General features: G+C 36.1%; 1 protein-coding gene across 20 annotated transcripts in view; it reads left to right on the top strand.

The window, feature by feature from the left end:
* SYNE1 (spectrin repeat containing nuclear envelope protein 1) overlaps nt 1-15,096 on the top strand; it is a 294,642-nt gene that overhangs the window by 67,971 nt on the left and 211,575 nt on the right. For all 20 annotated transcript variants that reach the window (XM_048296782.1, XM_048296801.1, XM_048296802.1 and 17 more), the window contains 6 exons: nt 1,011-1,189; nt 3,138-3,334; nt 3,475-3,584; nt 11,357-11,464; nt 12,223-12,360; nt 13,539-13,703. In XM_048296782.1, the coding sequence (XP_048152739.1) occupies nt 1,011-1,189; nt 3,138-3,334; nt 3,475-3,584; nt 11,357-11,464; nt 12,223-12,360; nt 13,539-13,703 (897 nt within the window). The remainder of the gene's footprint in view (nt 1-1,010; nt 1,190-3,137; nt 3,335-3,474; nt 3,585-11,356; nt 11,465-12,222; nt 12,361-13,538; nt 13,704-15,096) is intronic.

The raw sequence follows: 15,096 nt of genomic DNA, 5'->3' as shown, positions 1-15,096 counted from the left end.
AACTAATTTTATTGCTCTTATTTATGGAGTTCTTTGGCTCCCTTGTAATGTCTCAGGGAATGCCTCAATAGTTCAGAATTTGTCAGAATAAAAGTTAGTCAGAATGATATTAGCATTTTCATTTATAGCTCCTTGAGATGAACTGAGAAAATGATGCTTCTCAGACTTACTGAAACTAGTTCTCTGCATCAGTTTTACTTCATCATTTTTTGACCTTTTCTATAGTTGTCACAGGCAGATACATAATTTTAACATTATTGAAAGCAGAAATACATGGGAGCTGTGGTTCTCATTCTGGCAGACTCATTCTGCCATGTGACAAAACTTTGGATTTTAAGAGGACAGCATAAAAAATCTTGCAACATCCTCTGGTTATAGCTTTGTCATGTTAAAGAACCAAATTGTTAGTCAAATTAATGTTCTTAAAATAATCAAGTTAATGATTTTCATTTGATGAAAGGCATAATTACTGTCCTACACCCTCAACAAGCACTATTAATGCACTTTGCCTGTAGTACATTCACTGTTTCTTCACAAGGTACCTCTAAGCAAAAACACAATTGAATTTATGCTGGAACAGTACAACAGGAAGTAAAAAAAACTATCCAGATGAGATCATTGAGTTTACTGCCACTCTTTAATTGAATGAGCCTCCTCTGAAATTAGTGGATTATTTTATAATCTGAACTCAAACTACATGTAAGCCATTGTCTCCTATTTTGGTGATAATTTGTCATAATAGATAACATGACACACTTGCATATTGTTCCAAATTTAGAGTGTCAAGTCAGTGATGTTTAGATGCCTAGTGCTTCTGAATTTAAGACAATCACCTGGGGACATACATTAGTGTTTTTAAAGCTCCTTTAATGTATATTTAAATAAAACACAGTTAATCACAGCTTCTGCCCTACTTTATTTTGGACAGTTTTATTGGGAAATTATTAAAGAAACTGGTGTGAATTAAGAAGATTATCTACAAAGAGTCTATTAACATTTTTTCCCTGCAGATTGAAGAGCTTACCAGCAACCTCCCACAGCTGCAGCCCTTGTCTAGCAGTGCTTCTTCTGTGGAAAGTGTTGTCAGTTCAGAAACTGCAAGTCCCCCAAGCAAACGGAAGGTGGTAACCAAGGTCCAAGGAAGCGCCAGGAAGGCTTTGTTAAAATGGTTACAGTACACAGCAGCAAAGTGAGTAACCTACAGATGAACTGATTTTATATTTTAAGTGCAAGCTTTTTGTTCAGATTCTGAGCTCTCTCAGTCAGGAATCATCCTTTCACTCTGTATTTTTACAGTACCTTCCAATGTATATAATTATATAGCCCCTCATCATATTGTTTTTGACAACTGAGGCTGAACCGTACAACAATCAAGTAATAAGTAATGATTTACATTAATTTTGCATGCAATCATATTTTATAGCTTCTGACAAATGAATGGGATTATCTCTGACAGAATGAGGAGCTGAAAGGGGAATTAGATGTCTGAATGACAGTGCATTAGTCCCGCTGCGAAAACACTTGATGTGACACTGCCAGTACCACACTGACTAAGCATTCCTCAGTGAAAGCTTGTAGGAACACAAAGTCCTGGCACTTGCTGTTGAAAGGCAAGTGATGAAAAGTTATGTATATCCTTCTGCAGTTCTTTGATACAATGGAAATATTACTACACACATTGCCCTGGATCTTCATTCTTCTTAATCCAAGTTATTTTGGAGTTATTTCTTGCTATGTCTTGTTAACTTAAGAATTTTCTCCTTTATTCTGTAAGATTATCTCATGCTGTTTCAGCTTTCAAGAAGGCATTAACCGCTCACGTAAATTAGGTCAACGATACTATAGTAGTTTGATAGCTTCCAAAATAAGAAAATACATATGAGAGGTGTAAAATAACATGGATTTATTTGCTCCAATTAAAAAATCACTGGTATTTGAATACATCAATTGTGCAAAGTATAGAGGGGAAATGTTCAGTTATTGAATGGTGCCTCAGAAAAAAGAAATGTAATTGCAAAGATTCAGACCTTATCCACAGGTAGAATACAGTAACTTATGGTGCAGTGCAGTCTGATTTGAGTTTCTTCCTTTGCACTGTTGTTGGTAAGATACCAGCAGTGGAAAGTGATCAGCTTCTATTTCCAGACATGCAAACAAACAAAATGCAAAATAGGTTCATAAACTAAACTGTCAGTTTTATTGGGAAGAGTAGATAAAATGTGTTGAAAGAAGCCTAGTGATACCTAGTGGTACACTTCAGCTAGGCCTGTTTGACATTGTAGTTTGCAAGGATTACTTCCTTAAAGTCAGTGAAAGTGTTTCACTGATCATAGTGAGATTTAAATGGAGCTTTACTCAGTTACTACTGCTTGAACCTCCTGATGGCAAGACTACCTTAGTGTCTTAGTGTCCTGAAAGGATGCTTGCTTGCTTGCTCAAAGTTAAAAACAGTCTTGCTGTCAGTGGACCCCCGTGCCTTTCAGAATTACTGGTAAAAGAAGCAGTGATTCAGTTCTGATTACTTTCTTACTGTATATTGCTATTTCTGGATCATTTGTGTTTATTTTTTATTGGACATATTAAGTGTTCTGGGTTATAGTATCATTTATGCTTTTGATAAGAACATAGAGAAATTTGTGTGTTATAGTTTCCTCTGAACAGCAGTGACGTCACTGTTCATGCTATCATTTTGAAAAATAACAGGTTAGTGGAGGTTTTTTGGTATTTTATTTGTTTGATAGTGATGTACCTAATTGAACTGCAGCAGTTTTAATGGAGTGAGATTTTTAAGGAGGGAGGGAATGGTGAATGGAAGTGTGTACATTCACAGACTCTGTGGATGTCATATGAGAACTTTGGTGCACTTCATTGCTCATTGCTTCATGGCTTATTGCCACTAGCAAGCCCACTGGAGACAAATACATCATGTATATGATAAAAAACACTTGGATCTTCATAGGCAGAATTTAATTTATGCAGTGGATGGATGGAGCTGTATTTGACTTGATTAAGCATTACAGGAACAAGTGGTTTAGGTTTAATGATGGGTAACCACTGGGTGGAGCATTCATGTCTCCCTCACTGTTTCATGTAGTCTTGATGTTATTAGTAACTTCTTTCCTTTTCATATTCTTTAGGCAAGTTGGAATTGAAATCAAAGATTTTGGACAAAGTTGGAGGAGTGGTGTTGCATTTCATTCTGTTATTCATGCTATCCGGCCAGATTTAGTGGACATGGAGAAAGTGAGGGGAAGGTCAAACAGAGAAAACCTGGAAGAAGCCTTCACAATTGCAGAAGCAGAACTAGGAATTCCAAGGCTCCTTGATCCAGAAGGTACCTAATTCATAGTTGAAAAAATCTGAACTACTTGCATAGTGAAGCCAGATGTGCTAATTCATAGTGTTTAGACATTTAAACAGCATTTTATGCTATTCAGCTAAAAATTTAATTTTCCATGTTTTATACTTGTCTAGATGTGGATGTTGAAAAGCCAGATGAAAAGTCTGTCATGACCTATGTAGCCCAGTTTTTGAAGTACTATCCCGATCCTCATCATACAGTGACTGATGTGCCAGAGAATGATGTAAGTTTCTGTTGCATAACCATAAAACAGTTTATAATGAAAGGGGGCTTTATAAATACATTTTAAAATTTTCTTACAGTTTATTTCCTTTTGATGAGCAGTTCAAGTGACAAGCAAGCACAATAAGAAAACTGGGAAAGTTTAGCTCAGAATAAAGGAACAAGTGTTGCAGATGTTTAGTAGGTGGAGAAAATAAAATGGTGATCCTGCAGATATTTTCCTCTTTTGAGGTGTAGTGGGAGCAAAAAATAACACAGTTATTGTAGATAGTAGCAAACCAGTGAATCCTACAGTTTCTTAACAGGTTTTTAAGCATAACACCAATGAGATTTCAATAATTTGTTACCTGAAGCAATGTGTCATTTATGTTTCTATCACACTGGGTTTCTGGATAAGAACAAGAATGGTCCAAGATATTGCTTAGGTACAGCCTTCAGGCTTTTATGCCTGAGCGGCATTTACAATTTTGACATGTGTTCCTTTCTGTTTCACACAGGTGTTTAACTGTTTGTTCTAAGGAATTGTTTTCAGTCATGTTTTTTCCTTGGAATATGATTTATGTATGCTCTAGTGCATTGGCTTTGCACTGGAATGATATACTCAGCAATGCCAAGTTATCATGACTCACTTCCTAGTCCTGATTTGCTTTCTTCATGGCAAACACGGGAAGCACTGCTGAGACAATCTGCTCAGCCTCAGCAAGAGAGAAAGAAGAAGCATTTTTTATCTGTGTTTCTCTGCATTCCCTACAGAGGTAGAAAAGAGCTTTGAAATGAGTGAGTCTCCTTCCTTATGGCTGTGTGAGGCTGAGGTAGCTGTAGCTTTGCTTTTTGATTCCAGTGCCTGAGCACTGGAACTTGCAATTTTCCTTCCTGCAGCATTAATCTGAGGACATACTTGTGCCAGTGTCTCATCATCCCACTGAGCAGTGGGGCTGCTGAAGAGGACTGAGTGAGCACTGAAGCCTCGTGCTGTGGCCTTTTCAGGCTAAGGCAATCCTGCCATCCTCATACCATGGCACACTGGGCAGCTTCTGATGCCAACAGCCTTGGCAAGGCTTTCTGCCTGTGCTGGGATTGGGTTTTGAGGAACAACCTCACCCCCTTCCCCCAAGCTTTATGCAGAGATGATGCAGGAGAATGCAGGGTTCAGCCATTCCATGCTCTGCCTGTCTCTGGCTATACCCACAGAGATGCTAGCACACAAGTTATGAAAGGGCAATTAATGAGTTGCATCCAGAATTCCAACTGAATTACTAGGAAGCAGAACAACACAAATCAGTTTGACATGCTAACATGCTGATTTCAGAACCACTTCCTCTTCTTATATATCACTAAGATATTCCAATAGCAATCCACATTAATTCTGGTAGAAGTGCTGACCCCTTGCATGTCACACTGCAGAAACCAGTAAGGCTCAGACTTTGAGAAGAAAGTAAGAATTTGACATTGCACTAAATTTCTAATGTCATCATTAAAAATCATCATTGTTGGTAAGGTCCTCTTTGTTTCCTGGAGGAAGAACTATATTCCTTTTTACTGTCCTGGAGTATCCATGTCCATCCTTACATTATTTGGTTAGTTTAGTTACTTAGGACAGGACTCACCTTTAAAATCTAAAAGCTTGTAACACTCCACCTGTAGTCAGCAAGAGATAGACACTTTCCCAGATGGCATCTTTCTTAAGACGGTGTCCTAAACAAACTATCCTCTGGAAGGCTGTGTTGCAGAGCATATCAACAGAGATAAAACAGATTAATCCATCCCTTAGGAAATGATAGATAAAATGTTGTTGGCAGTTGATTAAAAAATTTGTTTGTTTTAGTGACCAGTATAATCCCCCTATTTTTAGCCTTTCTGTCTTTCTCCTGAAGTATAGTCCAAAGAAATACTTATCACACAATCCAGGTACCTGGGGGACATAACTTTGCGAGACTCTTGTCCGCTGAACTCTTGGAGTAATCCTAATTTCTTGTTTAAGGGTATGTATTACCTGATGTGTTAAGTGCCTGCTGTAGAATAAGTTGGACAGTAAATGTTAGATACAACTGCTTTTATCTATCTTGCCTAAAGAACTGAAAAGGGCCTATCTCAGTTGCAGATGCCTACATTTAGTTAGAAGAGTCCTACTTCAGACTGGACTTTGGGTGAATTTTGGCATGGAGAGGGAGGGCAAGGGAAGATTTTTAACCCTCTTACCCACCCTCCAGACAGCTCAGCTGCTACTGTGTTTCCTCAAGATGTGTTGTCCGCACAAATTCCTGTTCATCTTCCCTCCTGATTCAATGCTCAGTTTATAAAGAATTTGCTTTGGAAGAAGTGAAGTAATGATTGAAGCTTATCCCTTATTTGTGGTCAGAGGGAATAGCTATTTGCATGTGCATTTCCAGAATTAAAAGGGATCTAATATCTCATTCATGGACCAGCTATGAACATACGTGAACTTGTGTAGTCAACACATCTCAAAGAATCACAGTTACTCTAAGGTAAGTAATTATTTGGCCAGATAAAATAAATCTTTTAGTGACTAGCAACCTGGAAATCAGATCTAATATGAAAACTGCTTCACTAGATGTGATACAGACACGTGAACTTGATAATAGTTCTAAGTACATCTTGGTATTCCTACATGTGTGGCTCTTACTATTCTTTCTGGACTTTCTGCCTGCTTTGCTTTATTTTATTTTATTTTGCTTCTTTTTTTTTTTCCTGCTTCTCGTTTTCCCATTTGTTTCATATTGCTAGGAACTTCAAGATATCCCAACTTTTGTCATTTCTTTTATGAAATTTAAGGTAAGGGTATATGTTCAGAATAATTGCTTGAATTGGACCTTTCATGGTTGTTATCTTTTTTCATCCTGCACTTACTTGACTTTAGATTTGGGTTTTTTTAATGTACACTGGTTTGCTAACCTCAAGGTAATCTTTCTAGAAAAGCAATAGATTAACATGATGAATCTAGGTCCTCTCTCTTACGTGAGCTGATTCTAAGAGCCTAATGCTTTATTTTGAAAATAAGAGAAATACTATAGTAAAGCAAGTTAACTTTCCTATAATAAATCTCAGACTATGCTTTTGGTTTTCTTAAGTATAGCTATAAACATGAAATAAATAGATTTAGTTCAATGTTTCTACACATCTAATCTCATTTTAGATGGGTATTTTTGTATGTCTTTAGGTTTATAGAGTAGATACTAGAGTGTATGATTGTGTAAGTTATGTATGTGGCCTGTGGGTTGGAAGGAGAGCGTAGTCATCTGTAATCGCGTGACATGTGCTGCTCCTTTTTCGTCTAAATTATGATATTTTAAAAAATATACTTTTTTAACCATCCTAGACTTTTAGATACTTCTAACTTTCTAGTATTTACTGAGAGAAGTTCAGAAATCTAACACAGAGTATATGAAATGAAGTATATGATATGAAGTATATGAAATGAGCATTCACAGGTGAAATTGGAAGACAGCAGAAGTGAATATATTGTGAAATAAATAGTAGATGTCACTGCAGTCAGTCAATAGTGTTTATAGTTTGACCCGATCCAATTAGCTGCCTAGATTCCACGTTCTTGGAGGTTTTTTGGTTGGGATTTTTTTTCTAAATAAATATGTAAAATAGATTATTTTCAAGTGACTAGGATCAAGGGTTCATCTTCATCTCACATTATGTATATCTAACTAGTGATGTATTGAAGCAAAGATTTATACTGATAGCAGAATTATTCCAATATTCTCAATCCATTCAAGCACGTTTGGGCACCTTTAATGGGACTTTTTATGTCCTTAGGCTTACACAGCCGCAGTGCATTGCTTGTTAAGTCAGAGGAGATTTGAAGTGGTAAAAGCTCTGCCAATTTCCTTATCATGGTATAAATTTAACTGTACTTAAAGATCACACCCTCAAAATATTTCTGATGTAAAGTCTTTCTCTTCTCATGCTCTGATGAGCAAGTAATTCAGAAGATATTCCTGTCATCTCTGACATTTTTATGCCAGCAGAGTTCCCCAGTGTAAGAGGAATTTCCTGAGCAGCAGCTGCAAAAATAGCTGTCTGAGCTTTTCCAGGGATTTAGTCTGCTTCTGCAGATAGTCTTTAATAGCTCATCCCTGAAGGTGATGCCTGGCTCAGCACTCACCCTGTCTGTGATACTGCTTTCAGGGAGTGAGTTTCAGTAACATATATACATCCAGTAACATTTATATATATATATCAGCTAGAGTTTTCAAAAGGAACAGCATAAGCAATTTAATTTATGTATAAACTTTTTTGAAGGGACTTCATTTTCTCAGTACATATGCAATACAATAGTTCAATGTCCCTGAAAAACATGTGACAACTTTTTTGGATTTAAAAGGTAATATTTGAAAATTCTGTTGTGTCTGTGCCTGGGAATTTGAGCAGTTCACCTAGTTTATAATTACGTATTAGAAAACTAAGCAAAATACTCCTTTTCCAGTCCCTAATTAAGATTCTCATGATATTTTTAGCTCTTCAAACCCTGGAGTATTCTGTATTACGTCATTTTCAAATTAACTCTGGCATATCAGTTAATGAAATAATGCTTTGATTTTGAGTCTGGGCTAAAAAGCTTCTTTGCAAATTTAAAATTTACCTCCTTATCATATTGGAACTCATAAACATTTTTCTCTAAATACTTTCTTTGATGTTCCTTGTCAGTTGAGTGCTCCAGTTCTGTTTATCTCTACAAATCAGTGAATATTCATGGAATTGTGTAAGGATAAATTAATATTTTAAAGTGCTGCTTGGAAGTAGCATACCGAGTGAACCACAGGATTTTAGATGAATAAATGGATCACAGATCAATGGTCCTCGTGCTGGAGAAAGGACAAATAGTTATATTTATTCTAGATAACTTCCATTTGGTGGTTTATGTTCTGATCTGTATACTACTTCACATACGCAGGCTTTAGAAAATAGTTTACATATCTGTGAGAATGTCCTTTTGATATTTTTTTATTAGGAGTAAGAATGACTAGGCAATAATGAAAGTCTTTTTTCAAGAACGATAGCTCATTGTATCTGCTGGGTGTTGATGACAAGTGCCTTGGTATCTAAGAAAGTGAATCTCTTCTGTTGATTACCCAAACTGAGACTTTAAAGTGCTTTAGTGTCAACCAGGGACTACAGAATCTAATTTGCAGGTGATAAATGAGGTACTGAACTGGAAACCTGTGAAAACATATGAATAAATAAATAGAAGGTTTAGCATGCATTTTTGCACAATGTCTTTTATAGCATCCAGTTAGGTGGTTACTGAAGCACTTACTTCTTTTGCAATTAAACAAAGTAATCAAAAGTTTGCCTAAATAAATAGTTTTTTAAAATACAGAAGGCTAAATGCCACCTGTTTACTTAATCTTTTCACTTAGGATCAGAGAAATAGTATGTGGTTTAAGGGAGGTGGGGCTGTTCCTGTGGACTTTATCTTCAGGTACCACAGAGGTATTTTTAATCCCAGAGATACTCTATTTCAAGAAGATTTGGTCAGACTGGGTTTTAGCCATTATCAAATTTTTAAACTGTGATGACAGGAACCTTGCAAAATACCTGCTTTGCTCAGATTACTGTATGAACAGTTTCAGGCACGTAGATGCTTTTTCAAACCCTTACTTTAAGGAGTAATATGATTGTGAGCCATAGAGGAATATAAAACAGTGTTTAACGAAACTGAATTTTATAGTTTGAATTAGAAGTAATGTACAGAACATTGGGGTACACTTGTTCTCTTCATTACTTCAAGAATGTCTTCCTTAAAGTTTCGGCCAGTAAGATTGCTACAGGATTTCCAATCCATTAAGATGCATAGTTTAGTATTGCTTTTATGGACCTGGCAGCTAAATACTAATAGAAATCTCAGTAGTCTCACTAAAGTTATAGCTTCTTAAGAATAGAGCGAATTTAATACCAAAGTTCTTTTTTTCATGGCTGAATGAGTTAAGATTCTCTCTGTTTATATTCTACTTGGTTGGATTTGGTGATCTTAGAGGTCTTTCCAACCTAAATGATTCTATGACTTTCCCTGTAGGGGGATAGTAATGAATTTGCTGGTTTTCTCAAAGAATCAAGATGGTTTTTCCCCACACACAGATCAGAAGAATAGAAATTTTATTCTCCTTCTCTACATTTAAATGAATTGAGAATTTGGAAGCTCTAGGAGTTTTTGCTTCTTGGGACGCTGTGTGGGTTCAAGGAAAGCTCAGTATTACAGGTAGCTGGAGCCGGGGAATGTCATATCTGTCATATATTGTTTCTCAGATACCAGCCTTTGTGTGTCACAAGACAGGAGCATAAGCTACAGAGAACTTTGTTCCAGCACAGCTGCTCTAGCAGCATGTTAACCTCACTGCAACTATCTATCTGCAACTGCTATCAAGATAACTGTGATAATTGCACATCTGTTGTGAAAATTATGTCCAACCAACTACCACTGTTTTGAGTAGAAGCTCAGTAAAAGAATTAGTAGAAATACATCAAAGGTTTCTTTCTTATCTGAGGAACCTGTCCTTTCCTTGGCTGAAATGGAGCAATAGCTCTATGTTTTTAAAATTAATAAGGGAAGTTATATTTTACATATTTTAGAAAGCTTTCAAAGAAAGGAACCATAAATTGGCTTCTTTCCCATGTCAGGATCGTTTCTTAAAAGACAGTTCTTTGTTTCTCAAATGCAGTCAGTGACTGCTCTTTTTATCCTATGTTCCAGTTTTTCTTCTCTCATGTAATGCTTGAAATGTAATCACTCATTTTAGTTGGTTAGCTTATATGTATGATGAGATATTGCATTTGTTCACTGTAATAGACAGATTTGTTCTTTGTTTCTGAAAAATTTTACAGTAATAAGACTTCTGTGGTTTCAAAAAGTAGCTTCTGATTAACAGCCAACACATCTGGTTCATTGTTTGGAAATCTGAGATGGACACTTGTATCCTACTTGACCAGCCTGCTTACACAGAATACTTTCTGGTTTTTGATAGCCTTTGGATATAACATGCTCAGAGACCTGAGACTTCCTGTTAGTATTTTTCTGTCCACTGCCAGGTCACTGAATTCTGCAGAGAACTTTGCAGCCTTACAAAGCTGCAGTGACATGACAAACTGAAATGTTAAAGGAAAGCTGTAAAACAAATACACTTTTCTTCAAAGCTATAAAATGGCATTGAAGGAAGAGAAACTGAATATAATTGGGTTTTCTTTCTTTCTTTTCATTTTCTGCGGTAAAATATTCAAAATATTGTGCTAACTTCTGAACTTGGAGCTTGATGTTAAGGATTACCCTGAAGTCAATAAGACAATAACTTTTCTTTTCAGCAATAGCAGATCAGCTAATAAAATGGTGGTGAAAGATGAAAAATCCTCTCCTGTCTCAGCTCAATTAACTTCTACTGAAAATTGACTTTGAAAATCTGTTGAAGACTAGAAGTAGTTAGGATAGATTAAAAATGTCTTTAAAGAACTTTGTGTTAATTTAACATCAGATGACAACTACACATAATAGCTCTGACACTGCAATGTTCCAGTTTGTCATGATTTCACAACTGTAAGACTCATGTCTAGTTGCTGAATTCTCTCATACCGAGGAAGTGCTTTTCACTTAGACTGTAAGAAGGTAAATGATGAGAGAATTGGGCACTTTTGCTTTTACTACAGCTAATGACCTTGACTTGCCATAGAGATGATAATTTCTGGACTACATCTGACAGCTCTACTAAAAGGCTGCAATGTTTTTTTTTAATGTGTGGTTGTACTATATCATAGAAGGAAGACAGACTGGTGCTAAGAGACCTAAAAGTGTGGGCAGAACAATTCGAAAGAGACATAGCCAGAGCACAGGTGGCAGAAACAAGCTTCCAAGAGAAATACCAGGTAAGCAGCAGGGGAATTATGTATGATAACAAATTATTGTCATCATTATGTGTAACATGTACTGCAGTATTTTAAGCAATCTGTATATATGAGAGTGAGTATAGTGTTGTTTAAAGAAATAAGGACACAAAATGTCTTGCCTGTTATTGGTGGAGGAATTATAATGTCAGCTCGAGCTTTGCTACATAGGACAGTGCACAGATGGTTTGCCTAACATGGAGGTTTTCCCAGCAGTATGGAGAGGGACTGTCCTAGTTAGGAGAGAGCTTGTGTCTGTGCCATCCTTCCAGATCCTGCATGATTTAGCTGAGATGGGAGGTATGACTGAAGGCTGGATGAGGTGACAGGTGGAGAGGACAGGGCTTAGAGTTTCATTTTCATCCACTCTCTCAGAGGTTAATGTCCAAATAAGAAATACAAAGCTTGGTCTAAATTTTCTGCTGAAGCTTGACTGTTCTCTAAATGCAGCCACTGTCCCAAGTAGCATTAAATCCAGTTGCTATTTTATCTGATCAGTTATTATCTCATTTCATATATGGTTCAGGTATCTGATAATTGAAGTCCTTTTATTTATATATAGTGATAACCTATATATAAATAATAAATATAGAAGTAAATATACAAGTGCTGTTCCTCTTTGGGAAAGATTAGGACTCTGATCAGTACAAATTTTTCATAGTTTATGATACTACATAAATGTTAAAGAATTTAGCTCCTTAACTCTGTACCGCAATTGATTTGATTTTCTCTTTGTGCAGTCATTTAAGCATTTCAGAGTACAATATGAGGTAAAAAGGAAACAGTTTGAACTTGCAACCCAGTCAGTAAGGAAAGATGGCAAATTATCACTTGATCAAGCTGTGGTGAAGCAAGCATGGGAGAGAGTTTCTTCCAGGGTAAGCTGAAAATCATTGTGCTATGTATTTTTTTATTAAATGAAGGGTGGAATTTAAAATCATTTAAACACCTGTTTGCTATTGATTTTATTAGGCATTAGGAACCTAAAAGTGGACCAAATTTCTGGCACTGCTGAATTATTTTGCCTTTTTTTGAGAGTATTTACTGTACTATCATCTTTAATATTGCTCAAAGATAGAATACGAACTTCAAGAAAAGGACTGTACTCTGAGATTTCCCTTTATTTGAAAGAATGATAACAGTGCTCAGCCAAGTTCAAAACACTATTGATAGAAAGAAAAGCATACACAATGCACCTTCCAAACCCAGTGTTCTAATGTAAACTGCTAGTTATTGGAGAACTTCTAATACAACATTTTTTTAGTATCGCTAAAAAACTTTCTGTGTAATACTGAATACTTTACCAATAAATGAGGTTTTAATTCTATTTTTGACCTGTTTGCAAAAGTAATAAGTTAACATTAGTATTTATGATTGGAATTTTACACAACTGAATGAAAAATCCCAAGCAAGTTATGCTGTTTATCCCAAATAAAAAGTTAATAAAACATTATTACTAGGACATATCCATACTGCATATATATATATATATTTATGTAATATATTTAACAGAAGATCTGTTTAAAATTCTGGAGTTTTCACATAATTTTCATGATGTTTTCACTCCCATAACTGGCATTGCCAGTCAGACACAGTGTTTTACTGCTATGTTCTCCAGCCACAGTCCTTTGAGACTCATTTGAACCTTACATAGAAAAAGTATGTGCAAAATAAAGATACAAAGATTTTAGGCAGGAGCATGAATTAAATGACAATGGCAGAAGAAGGTCTCGCATCCCTTACTGTGCCTATTAACTGATGAAATCCAGATATTTTGCTTCTCAGTTGTTCCAGGTTATTTGTGATTGTTCTGTACTTCAATTACCATTCAGAAAGGGAAATACGTAAATCAAAAAATTCTTGTAGAGATTTTGTTGCATGTCAGAATGCTGCAATTTCCAAACTCATGTGGAGTAATATGCCTAGATTTATGTCTCAGTTATACTCTGTTACGTGGGGGTTTGATCTTACAGTGTAAAGTCTGATTTTTATCAGTGTACTTGTTTGTATTACTTAGCAAGGGAGGAATTTCAGTCCTTCTACTTTTATTTCCTAGATGCTTGACTGGCACATACACCTTGATAAATCTCTTCCTGCACCTTTGGGTACCATAGGTGCTTGGCTCTACAGGGCAGAGGCCGCTCTGAGAGAAGAAGTAACTGTTCAGCAAGCTCATGAGGAAACAGCAAACACAATACACAGGAAGCTTGAACAACATAAGGTAGATGTACATGCATTCATTCTGTGCATTATCCTCCATTGTTTCCACAGCTTTAAATGATCCATTCTCTACAAAGATAATTATTTCTAGTTACTGTGGGTTGTGTTGTCTTGGTGGCTAAAGCTTGGTGTCTTGTCATGGTGACTTGAACTGTGATATCTGTGTATCTTACAGCCAATATTAGGAATTGCTTTTGAGTGTTCTTGCTCCTTCTATCTGAAAGATATCAGGTATTAGTATTTTAATTTCACTGGTAAAATTCTATAGGGAGCTCATAGTGTTGGGTATGCTGTTCAACCAGTATGAACTAATTGGGTGAAACAGGAAAGAGGGAATAAATGCACTAACTGTGCTGACAGTGAGTGCAGGCAACATGCATGGAGGGGAGAAAATGAGAATGAAATGAATTTTCATAGTATTGTGATGGCATGATAGCCATCTGTGATGGCAGATAGCGTGCTATGGTAAACAGGAAGCTTTTCCAGATGAATTTAAATAATTGTACCATTATTCTTTGCTGAGTCCAAGTTCTCATTTAAAATCAGAACGGTGAGTTTTTTTCTGTGGATTTGCATAATATGTGTGAGAAAAATATATTGGTGAAAAAATGCTGGTGAGATGGTAAAAGAAACTGAACCAGTAAATGAAAGGGAAAAGATGGTGTAGAGAAAGGCAGTACTTGTGGCTGTATTGTTTTATATTGCTTTTTTTCCTCCTGTATCACTACTATTTAAAAACTTGTTTGTAATTTTTTGTTTAGGATATGGGTAGGGTTTTTTCATCAGAAAGTATTATATATTATGTTATATAATGAAAAGCTGGGAAGTTTCATGGTTATCTGATTACTTTTTATTAGAACAATTGTAGCCCTTCTAACTTCAGTAGTAACTAATGAAATCTAAAAAAAACAATGTTAAAATCTGTAAGGAAGATACGGATTTTTTCAGGGTCTTGTCTCTTGTAATGCTGAATTTCATTAACTTTCTTAGTAGTGTCAAATGTTTCAGGATCCTAGGATTTGACGTTTGTTTAAAAAAAACCAGACAAGTCAAACACTCTTTTGTTCTTAGAATGTGAACACTGTAGACCTCCTTTTGATACATTCATAAGAAGTACAAAAGAGTGTGCCCTAAACTGTTTTTTATCTGCATCAGAAATGCTGTGGTGAAGGATTTCTCTGCCAACAAATAAACTTTGATTTAGGTTTATCTGTGCCAGGGGAGTTTTCCCATGGGAGTGGGATGGAAAAAGCTTCCAAGAGAAGCATATATAATTATATCTCTTCTGGAGTTTGTTCTGTTGCTCAGATTTGAATTGATGAATCCTAATGTGCTACTGAATAGTACCAGAAATGCATTAGTGTGTTTTTTTCTGTCCTTGTTTCCTTTTTTCC

This window comes from Corvus hawaiiensis, chromosome 3 (assembly GCF_020740725.1).
Source record: "Corvus hawaiiensis isolate bCorHaw1 chromosome 3, bCorHaw1.pri.cur, whole genome shotgun sequence".
NCBI lineage: Eukaryota > Metazoa > Chordata > Aves > Passeriformes > Corvidae > Corvus > Corvus hawaiiensis.
The sequence above is the reverse complement of the archived record's forward strand: the minus strand, read 5'-3'. Positions and strand labels throughout refer to the sequence as shown.